General features: G+C 30.1%; 1 protein-coding gene across 2 annotated transcripts; it reads left to right on the plus strand.

Moving 5' to 3' along the window:
* The first annotated feature begins 8,808 nt into the window (after window positions 1-8,808).
* On the plus strand, window positions 8,809-9,888 carry LOC149561523 (uncharacterized). Of its 2 annotated transcripts, none has more exons than XM_089823796.1 (3): window positions 8,809-8,979; window positions 9,219-9,377; window positions 9,620-9,888. In XM_089823796.1, the coding sequence occupies exons 1-3, from the start codon at window positions 8,928-8,930 to the stop codon at window positions 9,679-9,681; spliced, it is 273 nt and encodes a 90-aa protein (XP_089679922.1). In that variant the 5' UTR covers window positions 8,809-8,927; the 3' UTR covers window positions 9,682-9,888. The 2 variants fall into 2 exon arrangements, with proteins under 2 accessions (XP_089679922.1, XP_089679923.1); XM_089823797.1 differs by having other exon boundaries at window positions 9,230-9,377.
* The last annotated feature ends 4,173 nt before the right edge of the window (window positions 9,889-14,061 follow it).

Genomic DNA, 14,061 nt, shown 5'->3' on the forward strand with positions numbered 1-14,061 from the left:
GGAGAAATAGTGAACTAACATATACAATAAGATAAAGATATTCACTAAGGCATTAAGACTTGAATAATCTATACAACTTATTGGGTTTTCTATATAGTTAATAACAAAGACATTTTAGCAGGTTCTCTCAAAAACTAGTACAAGGGATGCCTCTACGTATATGAGTATGTTTAATTATTTTTTTCTATTCTATGTAGTGTCTACCCCTAGTTCACATTTTGTTTTAATTGCCAAACTCTTTTAGGCCAGTTTTATACTTGATGTTTAGTAGCATTACTTTCAGATTATCAGATGTTGTTTTGCACTCAATTTATTATATGATGAGATGACTTGGTACTCTATATTTCATGCATGTATGATGATTATTCAATGTTTTCAATTATCGATGATGATTAGTTAGATGGTTTATTGTCACATGTGCTTTCTTATGGATACTTACCCCAAACTGCATGTGTATGGTGTGTGTGTTTGTTTTCTTAATGTATGGTGTTTCTGATGTGGTTAAGGAAGGGAGTCGTAGTCACCTGCTAGTCGAGATCTACACGATGCACCACTTCCTGCCATTGGTTGTTTAGCTTAGAATATTGTGTCTGTACATGCGTGAATTTTATGCAGGTTGCAGGTACCGGGTATCGACTTCCCTAAATTGCCAGGATGAGCGTACCCTATCGCATTATCTCAATGGTAAGAGAGGGGAGATAAACTCTTAAGTCCAATTCCTAAACCCTTTAGCCAATTGTCCTAATTGATAATTAGGGCAAGTATCTGAGTTAAGTACCCTCCGAATGCATCAAATGATGTTATTTCGTGATTATAACCCTTTTGTTTGATTTAGTATGTATTTTTCTATGATGGGTTTTCGTATGTTGCTTTATGAGTCCTTGATGTATTTTCTATTAATTAAGTTTAATTAAAAGGATTAATTAATGATTTAATTTAATAGAAAATTATTATGATATTTTAATATTTAATTATATTTAATTAATTGAGAAATTAATTAAATAAAAAGAATTAAATTTGGAAATAAAAATTTGAAGTATAATTTTAGAATGTGATAATATTTATTTAATTTAATAATAATATATATTTAGAGTTCATTTTTAAATAAATGCTAAATATTATTATTAATTGAATTAATAAATATTTTATCAATTAAAGTTTCTTAAATAAATTAAAAGTGGAAAAGATATTAAATTATTAAAGGTTTCTAGATCGCATGATCTAAGCATGAGTTTAAATATAAAAGAAATTAATTAAAATGATTAATTAATGATTCAATTTAATAGAAGATTATTATGATATTTTAATATTTGATTATATTTAATTAATTGAGAAATTAATTAAATAAAAAGAATTAAATTTGGAGATAAAAGTTTAAGGATAATTTAGAACATTATAATATTTATTTAATTTAATAATAATATATTTAGAGTTCATTTTTAAATAAATGCTAAATATTATTGTTATTTAAGTTAATTAAATATTTTATCAATTAAGTTCTAAAATAAATTAAAAAGTGAAAATATATTAATTATTAAAAGTTGTAAGATTGCATGATGCGAGCATGTGTTGAAAATAAAGAAATAAATTAAAAGATAAAATAAGAGGAAATAATAATGTTATTTTAATTTCTTAATGTGCGCATGGGATTAAAAGTATTAAAGATTAAAAATAGAAGTCAAGTGAAAAAATGAAATAAAGTTATTTAATGATTCATTTAATATGCATTAAAAAGATAAAGCAAAGATAATAAAAGTTAATTTTGGAGTTAACTCAGTTGAGCAAAGAGTCTTCTCGGGTGAATGCACAATTAGTGCCCCGATTTGAGGAGAAGACTCCTTATCACAACTTTGGGGGTTCATTTTTTGGGGGACATGAATTTGGACAAGAAATTTGGGAGATGAATTTTGAGAACGAAATTTTGGGCATGAATTTTAGAGACGAATTTGGACGCGACTTTTGGAGACAAATCTTCTCAAAATTCTCATGCGTTTGTGTATTAGCATCAGGTTTAGGTAGGGTCTTGTGTTTTGATCACTGATTGAATTATGCAATTTGATATTCCTGTCTACTTCGTGATTGTAAGAACTTGTCTTCTCGAATGTGTCATTTCTTCGTTCTGGATCTTTTGCTATTCGATTTCATTTATAATCTAGATTGAAAAATTGTTTAGGAACATCCTTCAACAAAATTAAATCGGGATTTAGAATTGAATTAAAATGGAGTAGAGATAGAATTAATTGGGGAGAGTTTTGAGATTTAAAAAGAAAATTCATAGGGTTGGAATTATTTTCTCTATCAGATTATAATTGTAAATGTTTCTAAAAATTAATTAATTAATTAATTAAATTAAAAAATATATATATACATATATATATTAATAATAATATTAAAATTTAATGTCAAGAAATTGATTAATAAACAAAATTATATTTTAAATGAGTGAATTTAATATAAGTTAAAAGTTTGGTTTTAAAAAAATAAATTAAATTAATAATAATTAAATTAAATTAAACTAAAACAAAAATAAAATATGTGTTATATGGGGGGGGAGGGGGGTCGTTGACCCACACCCCCTGCCACTTGCGTATCGCAGTATGTACTGCTGCGACAGCAGGTACTGCTAACGCAGCAGTACCTTGCGTTGTAGTACCCTGCACAAATAGTGATTTATTAAATCGCTAGTAATTTTTGTTTTATAAAACTTTATTATATGCCTTTGTTATATATAATTCGATTTTGTTATAAGTTTTAATAATATAAACTTTGAAATTACTTTATATAAATTTTAAATATTAATTATAATTTTATTAATAATTTTTATTATAATAACTTTTTTATTATTTTAATAATAAGTTTTATAATAATTTTTAAGAGGATTAAACTATAAATTTTAGTTGTTAATTAATTAAGTTAATTAACAATATAAATATATATATATTGTTTTAAAGAAAATTGTTAATGATTGTTGATTAATTAATTAATAATTGATAAATAACATTTAATAATGTTAAGTATATTTATCTTTTAGAAAATCGATTTCAAGAATTATGGGAATAAATCCTTATTTTCATTCAACAAATATATGGGTTAACTATAGGGTAATAAGAGAATCTTCTTACTTAAAACATACTTTGAAATGCAGACTGAAACTTTACTTTTAACCCTACTGTGTATTTGAAATCAAATCCAAGATATGAACTGTACTGTTTTATTGTTCTGTCTGTGCTTTTGGAGTTTTGGGGATTGTTCTAGTGTTGACCAGTTTAGGTTGTTACCAGAGGCTCGGGGTTGTGAATGTGATGTTATGATGATTTGGTCTCGATCTTTCTTAATCCGACCTGGTAATGTGAAGGAGTGCTCTATGACATGATTGTATTTACTGTTTGTTATTGCTTTCTAGTTTCCTGGTATGAAGCTGAAGTGTATGTATATAAGATACCTGACTTAACCATTTTTGAGTCATCGATCAGTTATATTGGATAACCATTTTTGAGTCATCGATCAGTTATATTGGATAACCATTTTTTGAGTCTCGATCAATTATATTTGATAACCATTTTTGAGTCTCAATCAGTTATACTTGGATTGCTTTCGGTCGCTTGAGAGGACTGAAGTGTTTGTTATGTTCTTGATGATGTCATGTGTTGACTTGACCATTTTGGAGTCTTTGATCAGTATTGTGATTTATCATTGATGCCTTCAGTTGCTGATAGAGAACTATTGTGATCATATGATTATTATTTTATGCTTACCTGTTGCTCATGAAGAACTAATGTAATTTTTGTGGCTTATCTTTTATGATGTTTTTCAGTTGCTTGTATAGGACTGAGGTGATTTTATTATGATTCTTTGATTTGTGATTTCATCAGCCTAGGGTAGGTTATCTATGTGTAGTGTCGGGAAGTGGCTTGCAATGGGGATCGGGGCCCTAAGAGGCTGCCTGGAGTAACCCATTGTAAGTTGTTTTAACAAGTGAAAACATCTCACCTAAATACTAACTTAAATGAACCTAATAAGATAATTGTATGTTCTCTCCCATGCCTTGAGTGCTAGTACAGGCTAGGATGGGGAAGAGAGAATGCTTGGTTATGACCTTGCATTCTGCAATACGCTTCGTCAGTACGAGAGGATACTAGTGGTCGCAGGGATCACTAGGGAGCCGGGATTCCTAAGAGATTGCTCGGGTAACTTCTATGTGACTTTTGCGATGACACTTTCCCGCTTGCATAGCAGGTTTCCTACGTGTCTTTGTGGTGCCTCTGGCTCTAGATGTCTATCTATGTTGAACCTTTGAGTTAGTATACTTTTAGGATTTCCCAGACTTAGAGAGTACTTGTGTTTTGTGTTTTGATACCTTGTTTGGGACTTGAGACTATCTCCTCAGCGCGGTGGGAGTGGACCATCTAGGTTCCACGCGGTCGGGTGGTAGTGCTTTTACTCTTACCATTGAGATCCATCTGAGACACCATGGCTGGAGTATTACTATTGGCTTATACCTTCATTCTGTTCATGGATTATTATGATGAATGGTTAGATTTTATGGTGGATGTTTTATCTTTTTACGATGGATGGATGTATCATGTATGGTATATAATTTCATTTATTTTACTATACTTTGTATCATGGAATTGAGGATGATGTACCTTTATCTTTATATATGTATATTTTAAGCCTTTCATACCCTGTGACATGTACAGTGGATGATTGAGCATTCCGAATTAATTTGCCAAGAGGCATTCAGAACAAATCTATATTATGGACATTGGACTTTCTGATTATTCTTTCATATGTATGTGGTAGTTGTTAGACTTATAATTAATTAAATTTAAATATTACTCCACGTCTTGGGATCCTTAAGGAATGTAACTTGTGATGTATGTTTGTTGATGATTACATGTTATTGCTTCTGCTACTATGTGTTTGATGTGTATGTTATACATTCTTACTTTAAAAAAAAAATGTTTAGTAAACTTAGTAAAACTTTAGGTTAATTCTTTTGGGTCCCTTGGCGGGGCGTTACATTCTATTCTTAGGAGCCATATAAGAACATAACATTATAGAGCAAGGATGCTATAGTTTGCAAAACAAAAATATGTGTTGAACAAAAACTAGAAATTTGAACATAGCAAGTTTGTAAATGAATTAGTAGAGAAAATAATTTGACCCTTTGATAAAAGAGGTACGACTTGAGAATGATTTTGGCGCAAGGAAAATATTAGTATTTGAACATATTAAATGCTACAAGAATATAGACAAGCCATAAAATAAACTCTCATTATCTAATGACCCAATCAAATACATGAAAATACATAATCCTCTTGATTTACAACCAGGAAGCAACAATGAACTAATGTACATAGTCAATTGAGTCAAAAAGTCACTCACTGAGGCATATAGACTCAAATAATTAGTATAGCGTATTGGGTTTCCTATACAAGTATGTCAAAGACAATTAGAAGATTCTGTTAGAAAACAATACACAAGAGGCTTCTACAAATGAGAGTCTATCTAATTAATGTAGCCATGTAGGCAAAAAACATTGTAGAACAAGAATGTTGTAGTCCACAAAAAAAGATACGTAGAGAACATAAACTAGAACTTTCAACAAAGAAGTACAATGAATTGGGATATATTTTAAGACAAGAAAAAAATACTTTTTGGGAGGTATGGATAGACTGATGCCAAAAATATTACCATGAATTTTAAAATTAATGTGTTAACATTGGGATAATATTTGATGTAATTATTTAATATTAGGCAAAATAAATTAAGTGCTTAATATTAAATGTGGGTCAATGGGGGTCTGGTAGCACATGGTTTATGTAATACCACTTGGTGGTTTTGTGGGAGCTTGCTACTATTAAAGCTACCACAAGGTTAGTTGTTGATGCAAGACAAGTGAGACAGGTTTGCCAAGGGAGCATTTGTGGAGGTTGGAAGCATGTCATGAGATGTGTGGATTCATGCTTGTTTACATGGATTACTTGGTTTTGGCTATGGCTTTGAAGGCTTCCGTGGTTGTATAGCAGTGATGTTTTGTTGAACAATACATGATCATGGATGCTTTTGGAGGCCCTTTTTTTTGGTTTTTCCCCCTCAATGAGGGTTTCCCAGAATATATCTTGTGTTACATTTTGTAGGTATTTTGTCTATTCTCTTGCATGCATATTTGAAGTGTTTATTTATTACTAGGCTATACATTGTGATTAAATTCTCCTCATAAAAATAATAAGTAAACATCTTTGTTCCAAATTCCCAAACTTAAATTCTCAATAAAATTTTCATTTTCAATCCTCTTTTGTAACACATTGCGAATTACTCAATAAGATCAAAAGAAAAACCACATCTTTAATTTCACTAGTGCCTCTTAATTCTTATTCATTTACCTATCTCCATTACTTATTTTAGTATTTATTTGTGGCTTAATTGCTAATTTTCTAAGATTAGTTAAATTATTAAAAGACTTTAGATCCGTATTCATTTTATTTTATTTCCTTTCATGATCGAGATGTAAGAATTTAGGGAGATGTGAAAAACATGCATACTGAGGGAACCATCAAAACCAAAAGCACGAAAAACAATCTTGTCCTAGCATTAAAGAAATGAAAGGGAAACACACAAAAATATGAAACACAATTCAATGAAAGCACCCATTCAATGCACTCCAATGCCTTTCTTCCTCTCTAAAGCATGTTGATGTAGTTCCCATGATCAATCACACTCATTCACAAAGTAAAAAAGATGATAATAACATGCGGAATGAAATGAGGATAGTTTTTTTTGAATGAAATTTTGATCTCAATTTATAGAGATTGAAGGTCAAATCTCTAGATTAGCAACTTGATGTGCAAATGGAAGATTTTCATAATGAAAGAGCTTGATTTGGAAAAGTTTCATATCACGAGAAATGTAAGAATGTCATTTTGGAAATATAGGTTTACAAGAGAAAGTCGGAAAATTAGAGTGAAAACACCAAATTAGATTGAAAAATGGGAAGGGATGGTGTTATTGGTAAAATTTAAAAAATAGGATAATGTAAGAGTTAGGAAATTTGAATGTAAAAATTCATTTATTCTTATAAAACTAGCAAATTATGAATTATAAAATTTAAAAGTCATGATTTCACCAATTAATTAATAGAAAATAATATTTCATGAAAAGGTTTTTTTTTTAAAGCATAATACTTAGGAATAAATTATGGGTTAATTACATGTAAAGAGGACAAGTTGGTGGACTTCCGTTAAATTCAATGACATTGATGCAAATTGAATTAGCTTTGATGATTTTGAAATTATTTTGAAAGGGGTAGGTTAGGTCAAATCAAAGAGAAGTAATTAATTAAATAATTTTTTATCTTTCATCAATGATGAAACATACAATATGGGTGAATGATAAATATCAAACACATAATATAGAATGTGAAAAGATGGGCCATAGGCATGGACCATTTTTTTAGTACACTAGCTCTAAAAATAAGATTCAATGGAACTATTATATTCTTAGAAGGATGAAATATCAACGATTATATATATAAGGATTATTATTTTACAAATATCATCCATTTCATACTTGTCATTGTTATACAACTCACATGCAATGGAAGTTATGCTTACGAAGTAAGTAACTAGCTACATAGCAAGATTAGTATATGAAACTACTTTGATGTTTAGAATTATATCTTAGACTATTAACTTTTAAATTAAGAAATCCAAATAAAATTTGATGATACCATTATCTAAACTAATAATAATCAAAATTTTAGATTCTTTAATTTATCCTATTTCATATTTTATATTTGATCATTTATCATGAGTGAGAGAGAGAGAGAGAGAGAGAGAGAGAGAGAGAGAGAGAGAGAGAGAGAGAGAGAGATTTTATAGATGTTGTCATGGGGAAGAATTCAAAACTTATATATTCAAATTTAAAAATTACAAGAATATTATGACATTGCTATTAGGATTTACCTATGTAAATTTTGAGCCTAGTTTATCCACTCATTTTTTAGGAGTCATTCCCAAGAACTTATCTCTCATGAAAATGGATGAACAACTTAGCACTCATTCCATTAAGATAAATTATACTTCATTTTCCACTTTTCTTTACAAACTTTTAGTTAAAACATATATTCCTTACATATAAACATTAATATAAGAATTACAAATAGGGGAAAAGAAAAAGTAGCATCTACTCCTAAATTGCACGTTTGATTTTGCCAAATTTTTAGTGTACCTCTAAATTTTAAAAAAAAAAGATTAAAAATGACTGATTATTAGTACATGTGTGTTGGCAGCTATTATTAGTACATGCATTTTCATTTTTGAAACTCTTTTAAAAATAGTAATTAGAGATATCTAGATTAATAGACTCTAACCAAAAATTATTTAATCTTAAAAAGCACATGTAGGTAAACTTCCATCACAAAAATTAATAACTGAAATCAGTTTTAAAAGTAAGTCACCAGGTACCTCTTCTTCTATTTGAACTTTACAATCTGACTTTTTCTCATTTTATTTTTATACTAAAAACTCCGGGTAAACATTACGCGATGGATTGTAGGATTTGACCACTTTGTCGCGTGAGATACACAAAACTTAACAAACTATCATTCCCAGAAAAGATAGACGCGACATCGCAAATGTGTTAAAAAAACAAAAGAACAGAGGAAGTTTGGGAGAGCGCAAAAGTGGTTCATATTTCTAGATTTATCCGTCATTCCCTGGCCGACCTCCAACAACTCTTCAATCACAATTACATATAAATACAAACTCAACCGGCTACAAGAGAAATTAATTAATTAAGCTGTGTTTTACTTGGAAACTTATAAGGGAACATTTCCACAGCATTCATTCATATCATTTCATCAGAGAACACTCTAATTATTATTATTTGCAGGCTTTGTTTCTTGTTTGTTCAGTTTAGAGAGAATGAGTTATTACAATCAGCAACAGGCTCCCGTTGGAGCTCCTCCTGCACAAGGTATTCCTCATTTCCAAGGATTGTTTTTTTTAAATGTTCAATCTTTTCCATTGTCATTTGGGTTTTCTGAAAAATTCGATAAGATTGTTTTGGTTCTGTGATTGAAAAACAGATATAGTAAGAAATTTAGAAGCAATCTTATCTAAACCAATATGGATTGTGAATTTTTCATCCATAAATTTGTCTCAATCTTAATATTTGTAAATGCTTTTTTCCTTATAAATTGTTAATGTAAACAGGGTATCCACAGGCTTATCCTCCACCACCACAGGGTTATCCTCCGCTGGGTACCCGCAGGAGGGTTACCCTCCACCTGGGTATCCTCAACAGGCCTACCCTCCACAAGGAGGACCTCCACCTGAGACACAATCCAGAGGAGATGGCTTCTGGAAGGGATGGTGAATCTTCTGATTTCTTTTTTGTTATGCTCAATGGGTTTATCTTTAAAAGTAATTTCAAATCTATATAGGACTGGATTGAATCTCATTCTAAATCGAGTAGTTTTAATCGATCTATCATCTCAACACCCGCTGCTTGTGAGAAATAGATAATTGAAGGAATGATTGGATTAGGAAATGTCTTATTTGTTCCATATTTCATGTGGATCTGAGAAATTATTTTCTCCATTGTTTTAATGCAGTTGTGCTGCCCTCTGCTGCTGTTGTGTGTTGGAAGAATGCTGCTTTTGAGTTGGGAACATAAATTTGCAAAAAGCTTTAGTGGGTCTGCTAAGAGGGGATGATTGGATCAGGATTATCATTCTTTCTGTGTACAACATTCCTCGTGGCTCATCTGTACAGCCATGTTGATTTTATTGTATTGAACTTGCTTCATTTGGCCGTTGACTAGGCATCTGGTGACTATGATTGTAATATATATTTTGATTAAAAAAAAAATTAAATTGGAGAAGTTGCCTCTTATAATTTTTTTGAGATAGTTGCACAGTATCTTAACTTTGCATATTTCTAAAGTTTAACTTATAGGTTAGATTTAGACAGTTTTATGGTTGAGTTGTCTTTAACACATTTTTAAAAGCTTTAAAATTAAAAAAAAATTATTTCAAAGCTTTATTCAAAATATGAACAATTTATGTATTAAATGTATAAATCTTTTAATTATTCATTAAATGTAATGAATAAGTAATGTTATTCAACATTTTATAGTTTTTTATTTAATAAATATAATCGGTATGATGAAATTATTTTGTATACAACAATGTGCCAATTTTGTGATTGGTAATAATGTGCCAATTTTGTAATTGGTTTTAGGATTAATTATCATACATGCGCATCAACAAACCTCAAACATGCACACCCATTCCCAATTGCAATTTAATATTCATTTTTTCATCATTTCTCTATATGTCCGAGTTTGGGTCAATTAATTTCTTTCTTTACAATATGTAATTCCATAGAATGCCAAATAGAATATTTAGTTTTCTATTCATGAAATGTATTTTGTGTAAAATTATGTGCCCAATTATTTGATTGGTTTTAATATTAGTTACCATACATGATGGTTGTCTATGCATTAGGAAATCTCTACATCCCATAATTCCTCATTGCTTTTTGTAGTCAATTATATGGGTATCTTTTACTATGCACTTATACTGAGACCTTAAAATATCAGGGCAGGTCCTTACAAACTCACGAGTCCTAAAATATTTGGATTTGATTATTTTGTGAAACATTTTCTCCACGATGTCCTCTTTTGTTTCTTATGAAAGCTTCCAATACTCATCATTTCACTGCATGAAATGTGAAATAAAGATAATATTAGTGACCCTAGTCTTTTAATTATGAAATGCAATGGGTATATTATTGTGCCTATTATTTTGCCATTTTAGCTAGGCTTATCTAGAGAATGTATACACAATAATTGATATGGGTAAGCTCCCTTTATATTGATATCAAAAAATGCCATTTATATCTCTTCTACATGATTATATGCATTTTACTTTTTCCTTCCTTGGCTCAATGACAAAATGAAGTGCAACCGAACTACTTGTATAGACCACCCAAAACCTACTATGCTCTGAATATATTTTGGAGCATACAACTCTATCTATATACAATAAAAAGTTCCACCCTTAAATTAAAATGTGAAAGAAACAATACATTAACTGACATAAGAGACTAAACCAATACAAATAGATATCGTAACAATTCATGGAGGGAATATTTTCATTAAGTTATAAAAAAATTTAGATATAGATAAAATCTCTTCAATGATTTAATGCAATGAACAATCATACATCCTTTCCACACATCAACAAACCTCAAACATGCACACCCTTTCCCACTTGCATTTTGATGTTCATTGTTTCATCATTTTTCTATATTTCAAAGTTTGAGTCAATCAATTTCTTTCTCTTCACAATATGTAACTCCATGGAACACCAAATAGAATATGTAGTTTTCTATTCATGAAATGTATTTTGTATAAAATTATGTGCCCAATTCTTTGATTGGTTTTAGTATTAGTTACCATACATGATGTTGTCTATGCATAAGGAAACCTCTACATCCCATAGTTCCTCATTGCTCTTTGCAGCCAACTTTATGAGTATATATTTTGCCATCTACTTATATCGAGACCTTAAAATATTGGGGTAGGTCCCTACAAACTCACAAGCACTATTAAAATGTTTGGATTTGATTATTTTGTGAAACATTTTCCCCATGATGTCCTCTTTTGTTTCTTGTGAAAGTTTCCACTACTCATGATTTCTCCGTATGCGAATCAAGGTTTGATTGGATCAACTTCATTTTCTTCATACTATAAAATCATTGCATGAAATGTGAAATAAAGATAAAATTAGTGAATTTTTCCTTTTTCTTGGTGTAAATAAGTATTTACTATTTACATTTTAGTTAAGTTTACTTAGGTTAATGCATTTTCATATTAGTTGTCACGTAGACACCTAGGAGTTTGCATATTCATATGAGTGCTCATGTAGACAACACAATAGTTTGCATCTTATTTGAGCACATTTTATCTATTGCATTTCTTTATGAAATACACCTTTGTATTCTTATTCATGCACAATGGAGGATAATCCACTCTTGGTGGATATGTGCTTAGTTGTTATGCTTATCTCTTTGCATGACTCCTAGTCATCTTGATTGCCTTTATATACAACAACTTCTATGATGCTTTCATCCATTATCATTTGATCATTGTTGAGATTCTCATTTGATTATCTCTTGTCTCTCTTGTGTTATCTATTGTGCTTCTAGATGTTGGCATTGCATTCATTTCCTTAGGCAAATTCTTAAATGGTATTAAAAGTCATAACAACATATATTTGCTAGCCATTGGAGAGCTTCATTGTCTCACACCTTGAAGTACCACAATTTAGATCTGGGATCAACATTCTTGTGGGTGTGCCTTGAGCAAAAGCAAACCTTGCTATTGTGTCTGGGTGGTCGTTCTGACAAATTTTGAGTATAAATTTTCCTACCTTGGACAAAAGTCAAACATAAGGTAATATTGTTTTCCAAATAAGAACCCTAAGTCCTGATTTACAATTTGGTAATGGTTTTTGGATTTATCTTTAAAAGTAGTTTCAAATCTATATAGGAGTAAATTGAATCTCATTCTTAATTGAGCAGTTTTCATCCATCTCTCATTTGAACATTTATTGCTTGTGAGAAATAGACCATCAAAGGAATGATTGGACTAGAAATTGTCTTATTATTTTATATTTCATATAGATGTGACAAATTAAATTTTCTCTATCATTTTAATGCAATTGTGTTGCCCTTTACTATTGTTGCGTGTTGCAAGAATCTTGCTTTTGAATTGGAATAGAAATTTGCAAAAGTTTTACTGGGCATGCTAAGATGGGATGATTGGATTAAGATTATGTTGCTCAAATTCATTCTATTGTGTACAACTTTCCTTGTGGCTCATTTGTACAACTATGTTCATTTTATTGTATTAAATTTGCTTCATTTGGTCTTTGACTAGGTATCTTAAGGGATAGGACTAAAGTTCAAAGATTTTGTTGGACCTTTATGTGTCTTGATAGGAGTTGAGATCAATACATTCTCCTTCTCATAAAGATCAAATATAGAAGAGGATAAATGGTTGATGACAAGGTTTTGCAAAGAAATATCTTCATCAGCTTTATCTAAAGGATCTTCTCTATTTTTACCTTTTCTTGTTTCTACAATTACTTGATATTCATCTAAGTTCTTCTTATCGGGTGAAACATCCTTTTCCTTATTAATATTGATTGAAAATGGAGATGGATATTTACCAGTTGTCCATGTGCCAATGTGATTAGCATTCTTGTTTTTATCATTTTGATTAGATTCCTCTTTTTTCATTTCCTAACATTTTGAAGAAGGAAATACTATGTTTGTCGCATTACCTGTAATCATTTTTGTAACCTTATTTATATCTCTATTCTCTTGAAACTTCTCTAAAAGCTCTGTTGCTCTTAAATCCAACTTAGAGTTATTTGTTGGGGGAGACATAGTAAATGTATTATGTTATGTGTGGGCTTCTTCCCAAAGAATAAGCAGATCACTTATGTCATTTTGAATTAAAAAATATCATGAGTCATTATTTTATAAAGGATCAATTTTTTTTAATATCTTCAATGAATAACTTTTTCTTGATACATTGTTCACATTGTTGCATTATTTTCATGTTTTCTTCAATGTTGGAGAGACCTTTTCCATTTTCATCTGTATCTTCTTGAACAATCTATGCTTGTATATTTGTTTAATTCTTGATTTTCTTGACTTTGGTAAGAATTTTGGAGCTCTATATCATCACCTATTATTTCGCCCTTTTCAATTTCCTCTCTAATACCATCATACTTGTAGGAATCTATAATTGTGGCAGATCATTTTGCCAATTTTATATGATTTGATATATTAAAAAGTTCTTGTCTCTTATTACTATTTTTAATATAAAAATTGAAAAGGTTTCTTTTAAAGATGAATTTAGATCACGATGTTTTTGATTATTGGTTCGACATGAATCCAGTTTAATGATCTCCTTTGTTTGACCTTTGAATCTCGTAAAATTTAACTTATATATAGATATGTGGGTTATTAATTTAACATG

Source organism: Cupressus sempervirens, chromosome 4 (genome assembly GCF_028749045.1).
Source record: "Cupressus sempervirens isolate cs-2001-9-10 chromosome 4, ASM2874904v1, whole genome shotgun sequence".
Taxonomy (NCBI): domain Eukaryota; kingdom Viridiplantae; phylum Streptophyta; class Pinopsida; order Cupressales; family Cupressaceae; genus Cupressus; species Cupressus sempervirens.